Source organism: Myotis daubentonii, chromosome 2, assembly GCF_963259705.1.
Source record: "Myotis daubentonii chromosome 2, mMyoDau2.1, whole genome shotgun sequence".
NCBI classification, from domain to species: Eukaryota; Metazoa; Chordata; class Mammalia; order Chiroptera; family Vespertilionidae; genus Myotis; species Myotis daubentonii.
The window spans coordinates 8,176,971-8,195,019 of record NC_081841.1 but is presented as its reverse complement, the minus strand read 5'-3'; the positions used below and the strand labels follow the sequence as shown (position 1 = coordinate 8,195,019).

The 18,049-nt window shown below is 60.3% G+C and overlaps 1 protein-coding gene across 3 annotated transcripts; it reads left to right on the top strand.

Annotated features, from left to right (window-relative positions):
• Positions 1–7,011: 7,011 nt before the first annotated feature.
• KCTD17 (potassium channel tetramerization domain containing 17) lies at positions 7,012–17,765 on the top strand. 3 transcript variants are annotated; one of them, XM_059681636.1, is made up of 7 exons: positions 7,012–7,239; positions 8,360–8,468; positions 10,535–10,626; positions 11,793–11,888; positions 14,087–14,212; positions 15,393–15,486; positions 17,032–17,765. In XM_059681636.1, exons 1-7 carry the CDS (start codon positions 7,030–7,032, stop codon positions 17,367–17,369), a joined length of 1,065 nt encoding a protein of 354 aa, XP_059537619.1. In that variant the 5' UTR covers positions 7,012–7,029; the 3' UTR covers positions 17,370–17,765. The 3 variants fall into 3 exon arrangements, with proteins under 3 accessions (XP_059537619.1, XP_059537618.1, XP_059537620.1); XM_059681635.1 differs by having other exon boundaries at positions 15,672–17,175; XM_059681637.1 differs by lacking the exon at positions 15,393–15,486 and having other exon boundaries at positions 17,032–17,199.
• Positions 17,766–18,049: the final 284 nt, after the last annotated feature.

Below are 18,049 nucleotides of genomic sequence, written 5' to 3'. Positions count from 1 at the left end.
ACAGAGTAAACATGAACAGTTCTTAGTTTTTAAAAGACTTTTGCTTATTCAGCATGTTGAGTGCCTCCTAGACTCTGGCACTGGGGGAGAGGAAGAGCAAGGAATGTAAGAACTGTGTTCCTGCCTGGAACAGCTTCCCAGCCAGGGCGGAAAACAGGCCCATCTTGTCATATTTCCAGAGAGAAGGGGGAAATGACCTCTTTCACAGGTCAGAAGGCAAGCTCAGAGAGGTTGAGTGATTTGCCTAAGGGCACACAGCTTGCTCAAGAGAGGAATTTTCACTGGTTAAAATTCTCAGGTAGGAGCCTCTCCAATGGGCCTTGCCTGCAGTGGTTTTCCAGATCTCAAGATCAGGGAGGAATGGAGTGTAACTCAGGGTTTGGAAACACGCGTGACACGCTCATGTATGATGGCCAAGGGTCTCCCCAGCTCCACGGGGAGACACCTTGAGATCTGGGATACAAGCAAGGGAGTTTGGTTAGGTCCTCCCCCCCCCCACCCCCCACCCCCCCTCCCCCCCCCCCCGACACACACACAAGGTGCCCAGGCTGAGCCAGGGCATTTTCCTCCTGGAAGGTCCTCAAAAGGTGTGGACAGGTTCAGAGGAGCAAAGCCCAGGAGGTCGGAGAACGGAGGTGGAGCCATGCCTTCCAGGCTTCTCAGAACTTGGGTTTAACTTGACGGAGCCGGGGCCCTGAGCTCCCCCTGCCTCTGGCAAGCCTGAACTCCAGGCATAATGAGCCACAAACCTCGGAGGCCCGGCCTCCCGTCTACCCAGTGCACCCCGTCTACCCAGTGCACCCCGCTACCCAGTGCACCGCAGGCAGGAACTTGCAACACCAGATAACAGGAATGATGACATTTTTGTCCACTGGGCAAATATTTGCTGAGCACCCGCTCTGTGTCGGACCGTTGGAAGCTTCCCAACCTCGTCTAACCAGGTGTGCTGGAATACGGCCATTCCCTGGAGCGTTCCCTTGAGGGGTCATGGCCTGAGGAAGCCCCCGACACTGGCGTCCACTCTGTACAAGGCCCCAGGTCTGCCTCCTAGACCCTTCCGGTGGGGGCCTCGGCCGTCTCCTCGGAAACATGGGAGCACACTCAGCCCTGATGGGCACAGCGTGGGTGTGATGTCACAGAGGGTCAAGCTGAAAACAATGTGAGGGCCACTCCTACTGGGCTCCCCCAGCTATGGAAGCAGAGCAAGCTTCATTCTTACCTCCTGGCGAAGGGGTCATCGGGAGGAGAGGAAGTTTTCAGGCTAACTGACACTTTATCATTTTAAGCACCGGAATCTGTAACATATTAATGAGGCTGTGAGGGCGTGGAACACAGCACCCAGAGGCCGCCAGGACTCCACGGCTTTGTCTCACCACTCTATGCACAGTGATGCCTTCGGGGACTGTTCGCCCTGAACCAAATGGCTCCGACTCTTGTACCTTTCCAGGGCTCGCGTCCTTGCAACCGTCTCAGCTCAGCCCCGCTGACGCCCCCGGAGTCTCCACCTGCTCCTAGGTGGGCCCACCCTCTCTGGACGATGCCACCCATCCCAGTGGCTTAACCACTGTCTTGAGCTGGGGACTGGAGTCTGGGCCTGCAGCCTCTGGCTGGACTCAGATCCCTGTGTCCACTGCCTGCTCCTCAGCCCACGTTCCCTGGCTGCGTGCACGGCCACCACTCAGGGTCACCTGTGCCCAGACCTGGCAGCTCCCTAAGACTCCATCCTCCCTCGCCCTCTCCCTACCCGCCCCCCCCCCCCCCCAGCCTTGTCCACAGCCAGTCAGCACTGAGATCTCTGGATTTCCACCTCTATTCCCACTGCCTTGGTCCCGGTCCCCTGCCCATCCTGCCCCAGACACTCGCAGACACAGCTTGTCCCACCCCTCAATTTCAGTCCACCCTGAAGGACAGGCCTCGAGCCAGGATCTGTGGCAATGGAGGATGAAGGCAGACCCTGGGGGAATCGGCCTGGTGAGGAGTGGCTGACGGACTGTGACAGGTGCAGTGAGGAGTATCTGAGACACACCGCACAGAACAGGAGAGGGGGAGCCGGTGGCTCTGGGTCTCAGAGGCCCCTCTGCCCAGGGCTGACAGCCCCTTGAGGAATTCCTGGACTGTGACTCCTCGCTCTGTGTGAAGACACAGCAGGGGGATAGGGTTCAAAGCACAGCCCCTGGAGCCATCGGGCCCTCCTGTTCCCCGGCTCTGGGTGTGGGCAGGTGCCTCGACTTCCTCATCTGTGACATGGGGACAATCAGTACCTGCCTCCTAGACTCAGATTCATACAAAGCACTGAGTACAGAGCCCGGCACGGTAACAACGAATTGTTACTGTGACAAATGTCCTGTCCTCCCACTCCTGCCCCCTGTGCCGGCCCGAATGCCCTCATGGGTAACATCGTATTCATGGTTCCCCTCCTGGCCTCAGCTGAGGGACATATTAATAGTAACAGATTATAACCCATAGAATCCAACAGTCCATTCTGATATAAATGAATGAATGAATGAGAAGGAAATATCTCCCTTAGAATAGAACGCCACCTAATAAATGCAGAAGGGATGTTGGAAATAGAAAAATCACAATTTGGCAATCTGCATAGTCATAATCTTTGTAGCAAGAATCAACGAATACTGAAATTATTGAGATAAATAAGTCTGATGGAAAACAGGATGTTTTTGCAACTTTTCTCTAAGCCTGAAATTACTTCAAAACAAAAATGCTATTTTTAAACACAGGCTTTTCTGACTCAGTTTCAGCCAGGGCTGTTAACTGCACCCACGTTCTAAAACAAGGTGCTGGGCCATCGGAAATAGTTCTTTCAGCCACGGTGGTGAAGATCTAGTTTAGAAACTTAGGAGACCACACACCTCCTGCTTACGGCAGAGACGTGAGCGAGGCCAGCAGGAGCAGCTGGGCAGCGGACAAGGCTTTCTCTAGAAGCAGGGTTGGGTGCTGTGGCACTTTACCTCCCCTGCCTTGTGCAGGGTGGGATGGGGGGGGGGGAATGCCTCCCTCCTCTGCAGACTGAGAGTGTTAGGGGCAAAAATAGAATATTGGGGACTAGCTATGGCTATGGGAAATATTAAAGAAAGGACATTCTGACCTGGCTGAGAGTTGTACACCCCCGGGACCTGGAAGTCAACCTTGGAATGTGGTCCATTCTCATCCAAGAACTGCCTATTATCATGGAAGGATGAACAACCTTGTTGCCCAAACAGTGGAGTCCACCAGCCTCCTGTTTCCCCATGCCTGCAATCCCTACTTCTCCATGTAATCCTTGTCCTACCCTATCTAAGTAGCTGGCTTATGGGGGGCTGCAGAGCAGATGTTTGTGGGTGACCTGCTGCTCTCCCATGCTGCCAGCAGTATTGGGATAAATGTTCATATCTGATTCAACCCTGTCTCTGCTTAATTGGCAGCACGGACCCAGCGATTGTCCGGTTATAAGAGGGGTTTCAAGCAGGCCATTTGCGGAGCTAGACCTGTGTGTCCTGGATTCTGGGGCCCCATGGGCTGGGAAAGAGATCATCCACAAAAATGCTTGGTGCAGACTCTCTGGCAGCAGGGTGGGGGTTCAAGAGGCCCAGGGGGACGGGTAGTAGAATCCTGGTTCTGTGTGATTCCTGTTTCAAGCTGTGGGATGACAGCGGCGGAGCCAGAGGGACGCTTGCATGGAATAGTGGGGTCCCTGGAGGAGGCTGGTTAGAGCTATTATCATCCCCAACTTAGAAATGAAGTTCAGAGCGGTGAAGTGACGCTCCCAAGCCGCCCAGATAGCAAGCCACAAAGTCTGGGCTGGCATCCTTTGTCCCGTAAGCACCTCTCTCTTGGCTTACTTTCAAGCCGAATTCAGAGCCATATTAAAGAGCATCTGCTCTTCCCAGAAGCGGGCAGCAGGGGGCAGTGTAACCAGCGGAAGCTTGGCTCTCCTCCAGGATAGCCATTACCCCAGAAAGCATCTAAGGAATGTTTGCCTTTATCCTCTAAATGGGGAAGAACAGCGAACAGCTCTGAAGAATGTCCCTGTGTGCTTACAAACAGGACTGTCCGGGATTCTGAGTTTTGTCCAAGCCTCCTGCACCCACCGCCCCAAACAGAGGCCCCCCCTAGACCAGGGGCCACCTGATGACTTTCTTCATCTCTGTGTCTCAGTGTCTGGCACGTAGCTGTTGCTCAACAAATACGATGGCACTGCACGATGGCTGCTGGGAGAAAGGGCTCAGGAGTCCTTTTCCAGCAGTGGGTGTACCCCACCCCCCAATCCCTGCCACCTAAACATGGCTTCCTCCAGACAAAACCCAGCCACAGGCAAGGATGAGGTGGCATCTGTCAGCTCTACTTACGGGCCTTGGGTCCTGCCGCCTGGTTCTTAGCCGAGACCCTCATCGGTGGGGTTGCTGCTTCGGGTGGGAATATTTTAGATACTTGCAGAGGGGACACTGGTGTCCAGGAATGGGGGGGGGGGGAGCGCTGAGAAAGGAGGGGGTGAGACTGGCTCAGTAAAGCTCCCCCCTCTGCTTTGAAACCAAAGGTGCTGGCTCAGCCTCCACGGACACCTCCTGGGCCACCGTCCACAGGGCAGCTCCTGTGTCGGATGGCAATGAGCCCTGGCACTGGGCTCCGCCCCAGGATGATCTAAGTTGCAAATCTGACCAGGCCACTCCCTGCCGACAACACTTTAAGTTGATTTTAAAAAGCATTTCCTGCTCTAGCTCTGTTGCAGCTGAGAGCGGTGGGGGGCTCACCGAGTGCCGGGAGCGCTGCTGGTCTTTCGAGACCCCTTTGTACCCCGCTTCACTCACTCATTCGTTGGTCCATCCATTCAATGGACTAAAACCAGGGACTGTGCCAGGTGCTTTACAGACACTGAACACTTTAATCTTCACAACCTTGCTCTGGGACTACTATGATGCCCAATTTCCAGAAGGGAAAGCGGTGGCTCAGACAGGACCTGCTCTAGAGCACGCTGGAGGGTCCTTGGGAAACAGCCCAGGAGCGGTGACCTCGTCCCTGCCGAGAGGAAAGGCTCGAAGGCAGCGGTTCTCAACCTTGGCTGCACATTAGAATCACCTGGGAATCTTTTTAAAATCCTGCTTCCTGGGCCTCATCCTCCGGGAATTCTGTTTCTTTGTTACTCATGTTGTGGCCCCACCCCATAACAAAGAGACAGAATTTCCGGAGGACGAGGCCCAGGCATCAGGATTTTAAAAAGATTCCCAGGCGATTCTAATGTGCAGCCAAGGTTGAGAACCACTGGTCTAAGGAGAAAATGGAGCCTTGGGTGGTGACACAGAGCCTTTCCCCAGCACAGGGCCAGGCTGCCCCGTGTGCGGGGGCCTGTGTGTGTGACACTGGGATCCATGAGGGAGCCTCCGTGCCCTCTGCCTTCGCCTAAGACCAGCTTGCATCATGGAAAAGGACAGGAAGTTAAGGAGGACCGCTTCTGTGAATGTTCCCCCACCTCCCACGTGGTTCAGGGTTCAGGATCTGGAGGAGGGGCCGCACGCAAATGAAAGAGACGAGACAAGAAATAATTTGGAAATACTGGGGCCCGGCGAGCAAGCCCAACGCAAGGGGAAGGACTTCCACTGGTGCCCAGGCCTCGCCAACCTTTTATTCAACTTTGGACACACATCTAGCCCTTCGTCAGGCAGGTAATTGCAGTAACAGACAGGCTATCTTAAAGGTCAGTAAATATTAGAAGGATTTACTCTGAGACTATTTGGTCAGGAAATTGCTTGAGCCCCCATTGTCAGGACTAGACAATCGGTGCATAGCTCTGGCCCTTGCCGTGGGTTCAAGGTTCACCAGCGTTCCGGGCTCCTTGTTTGCACTTCTCTGCTAGTGAAGACAATGGGCGGCTTCCTGCACACTTCCTCTTCAGCCCTTGTGCCTCCCTGGTCCCAGGTGGCATGAGGAGCTGCCCCTCTGCCCCCATCCTGCTGCACCCACAATGTCAGTCCCACCGCTGAGCTAGCTGGCTCAGAAGGGGATCCACACAACCAACCCCTCCCCTTCCCTCTCCTCATACCTCATCCTACCAAAGTCAGGACGAAACCCAGCTCTCCAGGCTTTGATCCGGTGCCCTGTCCACTTTCCCTCCCTAGACATCTTGCCCAGGGAGCACCGACAATACCAGACAGGGAAGCAGGAGAGGGGCCTTGCTGGTGGAAATGCACTTGGAAACCACGCGGGTTCGTGCCAGCCTGCCAGTCACCAGCAGTGAGTCAGGGAGGTCGCCTCACTGGAACCCTCATCTGTATAATGGGCACAGTAATGACAGCCTCCCAGGGCTGCTGAGAGCCTCAGTGAATAACATGAAACACCTGGAATACAGTGGGTGCTCAATCAACTTTAAGCAGCGACCTATGAACCAGGAGGTCCCGGTTCAATTCGTGGTCAGGGCACATGCCCGGGGTTGTGGGATGGATCCCCAGTAGGGGGCGTGCAAGAAGCAAACGATCAATGATTCTCTCTCATCATTGATGTTTCTATCTCTCTTCCTTCCTCTCTGAAATCAATAAAAATATGTTTTAAAAAAACCCATGGGGATAGAACCAGCTCCCCTCCCTTCCCCAATACCCCCCCCCCCCCCCGCGCCCCGCTCCCCAACACACACACTCAAAGGCAAAATGAAAGAATATTAGAAAACCCATACAGGAAATAGAATGGGGATTCTGGGAGGAACACATTTCTTCCCATATTTATCAGCTGTTTGATACCCACTGCGGACAAAGGGGAATCAATAATGTGGAGAACAAGTGGGAGGATTGCTGATTTGGGGTTATCACTCGTGACCCCTAACTTGACCTTTCCCCAAACACACAGTCATTTGGCCAATGGGCTTCTTCAAGGGACCCGGTTTGTGGGTCTCCCTTCCTGCAAAGTAGAGCAGGGCTGGGGGAGGGCAGATTGCTGGTATCGGGGACCCTCACCCCGGGCGCCCCAGCTCCGGGAGGCGCGGACTACAGCTCCCGGCATGCCCCGCGCGCAGTACCTACCCGCCTCCAGCCCTCGGGAGCCGGGAGGATGCAGAAGCCGCTGCCAGAAATGAGGATGGAGGCCGGGGAGGCTGCGCCGCCGGCGGGGGCGGGCGGCCGCGCCGCGGGCGGCTGGAGCAAGTGGGTGCGGCTCAACGTGGGGGGCACCGTGTTCCTGACCACCCGGCAGACGCTGTGCCGGGAGCAGAAGTCCTTCCTCAGCCGCCTGTGCCAGGGGGAAGAGCTGCAGTCGGACCGGGTGAGGCCCTCGGTGGGCGGAGTGGGCCGGGGGGGGGGGGGCGGGGAAGGAGGGGGGGTCAGTTTGCTGGGATCGGGGCTGTCCGGCCTGGCACGCCCGCCGGGCTGGGAAGCCGCCGGCTTTATTTCCTAAGAGCCGGAGGCGGGAAGAACTGGCTGGAGGCGGGAGGAGGAAGTGGATCCCGTGTGAGGAGCGTTCCCATTGCCTTGGAAACGCACCACGCCAGGCACCGGCCATTTGGAGCTCCTGAGAGCTGCCCTGGTCCCACCCCAGGAGGCGGTGGGTCCGAGCCGGCTTTCCCCGCTCCTTGGAGCTTTGGGGACAGGCAGACACGCAGGGCCTTCCGACCTCCCCAAGCGGGACTTTCTCCCTGGGGAAGGCGTGCCGGCGGCTGCCTCTCCCTGCCTTTGGGGAATGGGAGGCCTGGTGTGCGGGGAGCTGGGCTTTGTCGGGGAGCGGAGCTTGCCCGGCAGGCACCAGGTCTGGGGGTCCGTTCGCTCTGCTGTAAACTGCTGGCGTGGCCCGAGTCGGACCCCTCCTGCGCCAGGCTCAGCCTCCTGTCTGGGGCCGGGTCGCTGCTTGGAGACGACCTCTAAGGCCCCCCCCCCCCCCGCCCCCCATCTCCTGGCCATCTGATGCTGTGACCCTGGGCAAGCCCCTCACCTCTGGATGCCCTTTTGTCTCTGTAGTCCGCCTGCCTCCTGCAGGCTGAGGGAGTGCAGTGAGATAGTGGCTCCCCAGGAAACCTGCGAACCCCCGAATGACTGGAGACAGTGTAGGGCTGGCTTCAGGGCACCAGCCTCCAAGAGGCGCAATCACTGAGCCCTCCTTTGGGTTGGCTGCCCCTGAGACCTCACTGGGTGCTCACAGTGACCCCTCGCTATGGGGGAGAGGAGTGAGGCTCCGAGAGGCCAAATCACTGGCCTAAGGCCACACAGCCAGGAAAAGGCAGAGGCGGATCGGAACCTCTGGGCTCCATCACGCTCTCATTCCAGGGACGAGCAGACTCCCCGCTCTCACTCCTTCCCTCCCCGCAACCCTTTACTGGGCCTGAGTGAGGGGTGGGCAGGGGGACGCCTTGCTCTTCTCCTGCCATAGCCTGTGCCCCTCTCCTCTCTAGGATGAGACCGGGGCCTACCTCATTGACCGTGACCCCACCTACTTCGGGCCCATCCTGAACTTCCTCCGCCATGGCAAGCTGGTGCTGGACAAGGACATGGCCGAGGAGGGTGAGTTGGTCCAGAGGGCCGGCCGGGCCTGCTAGCCCTGCCCTCTGCAGCCGGCCAGGCCTTCTGCGGAGGTCAAAAGCCATGCCTCCCCGTCAGGAGCGACATCTGCTTTCCTCCGTGCTCTGCCTCTTCCCATTCGTGCCAGGGCTGAGTCCCAGGGGCTCTGCCGGGCTGACCAGCCTGAGCTCCCACTGGGTGCCACTGGGGAGGTGACAGGAATGCACAGGCAGAGGTCAGAGGGAGCCGGCGAGGCTGGCAGCCTTCACTGTGGGCAGGGATGCCCTTTCTCCCAGTCGTCTGGGTGTGAACGGGCTGGAGCTGGACACGGTGATCCAGTATCTCCGATGCCTGGTGAGCGCTTGCAGTCAGCAGGTGGGTGGAGCGGGAAGCTCTGCCCCAAATTCGGCAACATCTGCAGCACAGCGTTGGTGGAGGGTGGAGGCGGGGAAGCCGTGCCTGGGGGGTGGCCTCTTGGCACAGTCAGTGCCACGTCAGCTCTTTGTTGGGGCACAGGGTGTGGCTCTGGGTCAGCTGACCCGGCCAGGCCAGCTTGGACATGTCACTTCTCCTTTCGGAGTCTCCACGTGTATATGAAGTGTACCTGGTGATCTGCACTGGTGAAAGCATGTTTTGCAAGAGCTAATGCCATGCATCCCGGTGCGCGTAGCCTGTTGGTGTCAGCACAGTCCACCCTCCTCCCTAGTGCGTCCCCAGTGGGCCAGGACTTCAAAATCAGAACCCCCGCCCCCCCCCGCCCCAGACACTGGTCAGCAGGGCCCACAGCTTCCAGGCAGCCCCTCCTGGAGCAGGTACCGTGGGCAGGTCTTGGGCCCAGGAGCCGCTCCACGGGGGAGGGGAATAAACACTCCAGCTGCCACAGCCAACACCTGCTTACAGGTTCCGGTTTTCTCCGTTCGGCCACTCCCAGCGCCTTCAGACAGGGCGCGGGCCCCATGTGGGCGGCAGGGAATCTGGGAGGAGACTTCCCGGCCGTGTGACACCGGCAAAGTCACTTATCCTTTTGTGCCTTCCTGCCTCATCTGTGACCTGGGGTGACAGCAGCACCCACCTGGCTGAGCTGCTGCGAGGATGAAAGGAGCTAAAACAAGTGCATCACGCAGAGCAGCATCTGGCACCAGAGGACCAGTGACGCAATGTTAGCCGTCCGTCCTCCGCAGGGCTCCACGCGGGCACGGATGCAGCGCCACTCACTGACCGCCTACTCTGTGTTCCGTGCTGTGTGGGCACCGGGGACAGCAGGGAGCCCAGAGGCCGGTCATGGACACAGTCGGAGGGGTCCCTGCCCTGAGGGGCTTAGGGGGGTCCAGAGGCCGGGGCCATTCCACTCCACTGGAGAGGTGGCCACTGCGTCTCTAAGACTCAGTTCCCTTAACGGCATGGGGACGGTAGTGCCGGCTTCCCTGTGTCCCCAGGGCCGTGGTGAGCACAGGAGGGGCTTTGCAGACTGGGAAGTGGGGACGGGACGCGCACCTGCGCAGTGACCATGCACGTACAGTGGGCCCTGACGTCCGGAGCTTGAGTGTGAATCTCGGCTCTGCCGCTTAGGGGCTCTGGGTCTTAGACAAGCTGCTTCTCTTCCTGGCGCTCAGATTCCCCATTGCTTCTGTGGGGCGATAGAAGTGCCTACTCCTAGTTCTGAGAACTAACCACAATAAAGCGTGGAAAATGCCGAGCCTAGCGCCTGGCACTGGGCATCGTGGAACGGGGTCGGCCAGGGCCCCTCTCACTGTGGCATGCTAGGGCCCAGTCCCAGCCAGCCTGCTGCCTCTTGACAGCCCAGAGCGGCCCCCGGATCAGGGGACTGGTAGGCACCCCTCGGTCACCAGGCTCGGCCCTGCAGAAACGCCGGCTGCTGAGCGGCAGTATCTCGCCCCTTCCACAGAGCGTGGGATGCAAGGAAGGAGATGTTCCCTCTTGCTTGACCCCTGAACTCAGGAGATGCTCGTCACCCTCGTGTGACTGGAGCAGGAGGTAGGTGTGGAGGAGGAGGGGACACGGGAAGAATGGGAGCAGCGGAGTGACCCAGACGGCTTTGTCTGTGCCAGGGGTCCTGGAGGAAGCTGAGTTCTACAACATCGGCCCGCTGATTCGAATCATCAAGGACCGGATGGAGGAGAAGGACTACCCTGTCACACAGGTCAGGGAGCAGGGGGGCAGCAGGGCAGCACCCGTGGCCAGAGCAGCTGGTGATGGGGAGAGGGAGGCGGGAGAAAGGTTGGGGGAGGCGGGACAGTGTTTGCCTTGGGGAGTCCCAGCGGGCCTGTCAGGGAGGGTAGTTGTCCAGCTCCCAGACTGCCCAGCAAAGCCCAGACTGGGAGATAAGCACTGGTCCTTCTCTGCCCGGAGCTGGTCGCTGTGTGACCTTGGGCCACGCACGCCCCTCTCTAGACCTCGGATCCTCTGGTGGGACACAGAGATGCTGAGAGTTGCCCACCCCTTCCCTTCCGCAGGCAAAACGGGGTCAGTGTGGAGGGACAGGGCGCCCTTCGGGGGGCAGGGCAGGGTTAGTCAATTGTCTGTTCCGTGAGATCAGGCGGTGCCCTGGCGGGCACGGCACAGCACGGCTGTGGAGCTGGCATTTCTGAGCATGGACCCTGGCCCTCAGTGGCCGGTCCGTAGGGGGAGCTGTGAGATGCTTGGCCGCCCTGGCGGAGAGGCGGAGGCGGGGAACAGGCAGCAAGGCACCCTTTCCTAGGCCCAGATTGAAGGGGGAGCCTCCGTGTCTCCTGGAGGGGCTGCCTCAATTAGGGACCCAGAATGTCTCTAAGGCCTGTCCCCTCCCTCTTGTATCACAGTTCTGGCTCTGCCACTCTTTAGCTGGGTGACCTTGGGCAAGTAACTCACCCTCTCTGAGCCTTCATGAAAATTCCTAACTCCTAGAGTGTCTGGAAGGATCGAGATCACGAAGGCCGAGTACCCGGCATATAATCAGCACTTGGAACGTGGCTCCCACCTTCCCATCCTGCCTCTCCCTCCTTCTCTTCTTCTAGGGCAGTGGTTCTCAACCTGTGGGTCGCAACCCCTTTGGCGGTCGAACAACCCTTTCACAGGGGTCACCTGAGACCATCCTGCATATCAGATATTTACATTACGGTTCATAACAGTAGCAACATTACAGTTATGAAGTAGCAACGAAAATAATTTTATGGTTGGGTCACAACATGAGGAACTGTATTTAAAGGGCCAGAAGGTTGAGAACCACTGTTCTAGGGTATGTGGTGTGGGAGGGCAGAAGAGACGGAGGAAGGCAGGTGCTCACCCCCCTCCTGGGTGCCCTCCACCTTGCCCTTCTTCTGCCTGCAGGTCCCGCCCAAGCACGTGTACCGCGTGCTGCAGTGCCAGGAGGAGGAGCTCACGCAGATGGTCTCCACCATGTCTGACGGCTGGCGCTTTGAGCAGGTGGGCTGGGGGTGGGGCCTCCCAGTCTCCAGGCAGAGTAGGCCCCTCCCTTCCTGTAGCCCCAGCCTTGGGTCTCATGCTGCTGCCCCACCCAAGGGGGTCCTCTTAAGTTACAGTAAACAAGATCAGCCCGGCCGGCGTGACTCAGTGGTTGAGAGTCAACCCATGAACCAGGAGGTCATAGTTTGATTCCCGGTCAGGGCACTGGGGTTGCTGGCTCAATCCCCAGTGGGGGGCGTGTGGGAGGCAGCCGATCCATGATTCTCTCTCATCGTTGATGTTTCTATCTCTCCCTCTCCCTCCTCTGTCCGAAATCAATAAAAACATATTTAAAGTAAACACAACCAGGAAAGGCCACCGTTGGCCGCAGATGGACCAGGACGAGAGAGGGTAGAAGCCCCACGTGCTGCAGGGCGGTTCTGGGCACCCTCGGTGCTCACAGCCACCGGGGACGAGTCTCCACAGCAGTGTGAGCGAGCCTCTGGCCCCCAAGTGACAGCTCAGGCGCAGGAGTTGTGGTCCCCATAGTGAGCAGAGCCCACCTGGGGCTAACACCTCCGGGAACAATTCCATACGCACGGCTACAGGGTCCCGGCCAGCGACATGCCCAGCCGTGGTCACCTGCGCGTTAAGAGAAGCCCACAGCAGTGGCTCCGCCCGAGGAATTCTTAGTGACCCCTCGTTCCTCCCAGGCCAGAGGCAGGCTTCCCGGCAGGGACTTCTCATCCTAAGTGGTGTTGGCCTAGTCACAAAGCAGACGTCCCGCCTGTCTCAGGTTCCAGAGGGACAGACCAGTGCTGGCCCGAGGTCAGGTTGACCCGTAGAGAAGAGGGTCTGGCTGGCCCTATATCCACACCCACACGCACGCTCCCTGGTGAAGGTTGGAGAAGGGACAAGGCTGGGCTCCCTGGGGGGGCCGGGCCGTGTGGAGAAAGGAGCCCCCTCCAGGAGCCAGAGGCCTGAATCACATCTAGGCCTCCCCAGGGACATGCGGTGTGACGGAGCAAGTCGCCTGTCCACCCTGCGCCTCAGTTTCCTAATCTGTGCTGTAGCGCTGTCATGAGAAGAGGAGGACCACTGACCAAGTCCCTCGTGCGGGGGGCACTCTAGCCATTGGAAGGAGCTGGCGTCATGCAAATCGTTAGACGTAGTTAAGTCTGTAAGACCCCAGAGAGGCCTTGGGACCTCAGGTTCTGACTCCTGTCCACTTGTCCTGGCTGTGGGCCTTCCAGCAGGGCACCCCCTCCCCAAGCCTCGTCTGTGGATCGGCTGGCACTTCCTCTGCTGCTGGCGGAGGGTCCCTGGGGCTGAGGGAGGCCTGCCAGGTGCAGGGCCTTTGTCAGCCAGAGGGGCCGGTGGGTGTAGGGCTGCCCTTGAGCGCCCACGGGAGTCCGTGGCCATTCCATGTGTTCTCAGAGGCCGAGCCAGCAGGTCGGGGGCGACTGGTCTGGCCCGAGCAGTGGGCGACCTGTCCTACCTCTGCTTCCAAGAGTGAACCGAAGATTCTGTGGGGCCCCCTCCTGCCTGCCTGGTCCCAGGGCTGCGGCAGCCTCATCTGGCACAGAGGGCAGCCTGCCCATGACAGGCCTGCTTTTAGGAAGCGGCCTGCTAGGGCTGGGCCGGGCCGGGCCGGGGTGGGGCTGTGGGCGGAGCAGCAGTGCTGCCACGGCCTTCCTCCAGGGACAGGCCCAGCCCGGCCAGGGAGGCTGGTCTGAAAGCTCACCAGAGGCGCGGCGGGGGGAGGGCGAAGACTGGACTTGCAGCCCAGAGCTGCTCTCTCAAATCCTGGAAACCCAGGGATGCCTCTGAGCAGAACAGCCAGATCAGGACACAAGTTGGTTTTTGTTTTTTTAATCCTCACCTGAGGATATTTTTTCCATTGATTGTTAGAGAGTGTGTAAGGGAGGGAGAGGGGACAGGGGAAAAGAGAGAGAAACATTGATGTGAGAGAGACACATCCGTTGGTTGCTTTCCGCATGCGCCCCAACCAGGGGCTGGGGGTTGAACCTGCCCCCGAAGTACTTGCCCTTGACTTGGAATCGAACCCGACACCCTTTGGTCCTCTGGCTGACGCGCTAACCGCTGGTCACACTGGCCAGGGTACACGTTGGTATCTTGACAAGTGCCGATGCCCATCTCCTCCCTCCGCACTGCCCCCAGCTGGACTGATCATCTCTCTCCCCGTGGCCACCCTGTAGCTGGTGAACATCGGCTCCTCCTATAACTACAGCGGAGAGGACCAGGCGGAGTTCCTGTGCGTGGTGTCCAAGGAGCTCCACAGCTCCCCCCACGGGCTGAGCTCCGAGTCCAGCCGCAAAACCAAGGTGAGCCCAGCCTCCCCGCTTCCTCCCTGCCCCCCTGCCCCCCACGTAGCCATCCCTGCTTCTTCCTCCCTCCCGCTGCACACGCATAACCCCTCATAGTCCACGCCATCCATCCCATGCCACCCACGTCCTGTCTGCTCATCTGGCCACCCAGGCCCAGGCTGGGGGAGCAGTGAGATGGGACCATCCCAAGGCCGCGGCAGGAGTGACGTAGATGCCACAAGGGGGAGGGAGTGCCCTGGGCCGGGCGTCTGGCCTGATGTGCCTCGCTCTGTGCGATCTTGGCCAAGCCCCCTCCCCTCGGCACCTGCTTTGTGTTGTCTGAGAACTGAGGGGGGTCGGTCACATCCTCTCTGTGGTGCCGTCGAGCTTAGAGCTTCTGGGATCCTAATGGCCCGTTTATTCCCAGGGGCAGGTCAGTGTCCCCAGCTGGCCTGGGCCGGGGTGGGGAAGCCCAGTCTCTTAGCCGCGCCCCTTTCCCAGGCGCCTGTGTTTCCACCCTGGCCTCTGAGGCAGCCTCAGCTGCCGCCCTGGACCCCCGGCTGGTCACAAGCCTCAGGCGCCTTCCGTAGGGCCCGTGGGACAGGCAGCAAGCCGGCGGGAAGCAAGGGAGGCCGTTCCTCCCGGGGTCTGTCCCTGTGCCTTGGAGTCGTATGAACCCTGGCTTCCTGTCTGTCTGTCTGCCTTCCCTGGCCCACCACCCCGCGCCGGCCAGTGGCTGGTGCTGCCTTGCAGGGGCGCACAGTGAGCCTGCCGCTCCTGCCCCTGGGCCGGCGCCTTATGCTGGCCTCCCAGAACTGGGTGGTGTCCGCCCCGGGTCTTCCCCGGCCTCATTTCAACTCGGGCCGCCCTCCTGAAATGAAGCCTTCCCAGGCGTCCCTCAAGGACCCCCGCCACCCTCCCATCCAGGCGCACACCCTCTCCCGCCCCCTTGTCCCCCTGCCCAGCCTGCACCCTGTGCCAGCAGCCAGACCGGCCCTTCCTGTGCTGGTTTCTCCCGTCCCTTCCCAGGCTTCCCAGGGGACTGGCCAGATGCCCAGCTTCTTGGCTGTAGCCCTCCCCTCTCCTGGCCCGTCTAGCCCACTGCCCGCCCTGTGCCGGGGCCCGTGGGGACAGCCGCCCGCAGGCCCCTCGCTAGTTCTCCACTCTTTCTTCCCTGGGTCCGCCGGCTGGTCCACAGAGCGCGGAGGAGCAGCTGGAGGAGGAGCAGCAGCAGGAGGAGGAGGAGGTGGAGGTGGAACAGGTGCAGGTGGAGGCAGATACACAGGAGAAAGGTGCAGCCAACCCCCGAGGAGAATGATTGCTCACACAAGCCGGAGCCTCCCGCCCGCTCCCTGCTGGAGCCAGCGCAGAACCGGGGGGCCGAGGGCTGCTGGGGGGCGGGCCGCCAGGGTTAGCTCAGCCGCCTGCCTGGCACCTCACCTGCATAACCATCCCTTCTCTCACTTTCTCTTTGCAGCCCAGTCATCTCAGGATCTCGCTAACCTTTTCTCCCTCCCACCACCGCCTCCTCCTCCTCAGCTTCCCGCTGGAGGTCCTGCCTCATCTTCATCCACCTCTTCTTCCTCCTGGATCTCTGCACCCTGCCTCTTCCCTCTCTGCCCCTGCCCGGGTTTCCTCTCTGCCTGCTCACGCCTCCATCCCGGGGCCACCCTGGTCCCAGCCTCCCGCGCCCTCCACCCAGGCGCCCCAGCCTTGCATCTCAGAGCATCCTGCCTGCCGCCTCCTGCATCCCTCTTGGCAGCTCCTACCTCCTGGCCTGGGGAGGAGGGGTGCAGCTGCACCTCCTCTGGCCCTGCCAACACCACTGGGCACCTCTGAGGCTGGGCCACCCGGCCCCAGCGCCTCGCCTCCTCGCCTCCTGCTCACATTTCCTCCTTGCAGGTTCCCGTCTGCACCTCTCAGGCCTGAGGCTGCGCATGCAGGGAGGGCCTCAGCCCCTCGCCCACCCCCAGAGCGCCACCCCCGGTTTGTAGCTTGGCGGAGCTGGAGGGAGGGCAGAAGCCAGGAGGGTGCTCAGATCTTGTTCCTTGGACTTGGGCCAAACTTCTGGCTGATTTCTCTCCCCTCACCAAAGTTTCTCAGCTGATCTTGGCCTTGGATGTGAGGCTGAGAGAGAAGAAGGAAGCTAGGGGTGGACACTGTGCCATCTGCCCATCAGCGCCTGAGCAGGCTGGGCAGGAGGGGGGGATGCAAGCCAGATGCCCCGGCCTCCTGCACGAGCTCCTGCCTCACCGCCTCGCAGCCTGGGTCCCCGTCTCTGCAGGGAGGGAAGGACAGGCCACACTTGGGTTCCCGCGGCCTCTGAGGAGTCAGCCAGAGCCGGTACGGGGATCGGCGTGCGGCACGAAAGCCCTGATCCCGTACTTAGAGCCCCCACTCAGTCTTGTCTGCCTGCTCGGTGACTCAGGGCAGTCACCTTCTCTAGAGTGGGGGCGATGACTGCTTTCTGACCTGCCTCTCTCGGCTTTGACCCCCTGGCCAGAGCCTTGGCAGAAACTGGCCCCCTAGGCAGCCACCACCAGCCCAGAATGGGGCGTGGGGCTCCCAGATGGGAGAGCTGGGCCCCCTCCTCCTCCCCTCCTCCTGGGCTCTGTCTGAATCCACCTTCTCTGGGCCTCAGCCCCCTCCCTCCTCCTAGAAGGGACCCTGTGACTCACCTACCTCTTTCTCTCTCCCTCTCTCCCCACCCCCCCCATTTCAATCTCCTTTCTGTCCTCCTCCTGGCCCCCCATCACCCTCCTCACCGGCCCCCCATCCCTTTCCCGGTGTTCTGACCACCCCGCCCCCGCCCCCTGCCTTTCCCTCTTATTTTCTAGCTGTTACAAGCCAGAGGCACCCGGATGTGAGGCCCCAGATCACCTCCAGGCACTTGGGGTTCCGATCCGAAGTCCTTTATTTTTGTACCACGGGGTGGGCCCCCAGTTCAAGGGGGAGGAAGTGCTCTTCCCGCTGCCACCTCTGCCTACACCTGTGGGGCTGTGACCTTCCCCTGCCTCCTTGGCGGGCCCTGGCACCCCTGGGCAGAGCCGCCTGCCTGTGGCCAAAGTGTGGCGCTGTCCAGCTGTGTCTCCCAGGCCCCTACGTCCCTTCCCCCGAGACCCCCAGCTGCATGGCGGATACAATCCCTCCTGGCCCGGTCACGTCACCTCCTTGAGCCTTAGCCTCCCTGTCTGTCAAATGGGCTCACTCTCCCCCCACCTACCTCACAGGGTTGTTGTGAGGTGCAGGGTCTCAGAAAGCCCTCCCTCAGGGAGTGAGTGCCCCCCCCACGGCGGCCCCCTCCCCCCTTCCCTGGGGGGGAAGGACAGTGTAGCTCCAGATGAGGTTCGGTATTGGTGGGGGAGGGAGGGTGGGGCAGCCCTCGGCCTTCCCCCAGTGGACAGAGCTGAGGCCAGGAGCGGGCGGGCAGGGGCTCAGCAGGGGCAGTGAGGCCACTTCGGATCTGGGGAGACGGGAGAGGGGCCACTCCCTCTGTCAGGGCCTCTGACTCCCCGCGGGGCACCTCTCAGTTGTGTCTGCATCACCATGTAATAAAAGCTGAAGAAACAGCGGCCGGGCTGCCTCCCTCTTTCTCTGGGCCCCTTTTGGGGGCTGGGGCTAAACTCAAGGTGGGATGATGACCCAAAGGTAATGGGCTTTTTCCTAAAACCCGGGACCCAGAGGGTAGGGGACTCAGGGCGGGATCCTCTGCCCAGACATCGAGGGCATCAGTCCTGCCTGGCTGGAGCCCACCCCTCTCTGGGCCCCCTTTTCCTCGTCTGAAACAAGGGGTTGGACCAGGCGACTACCAGGCCAGGCCAGCAGGTTGCTGAGGGGCAGGGAGCTGGGCGCCAG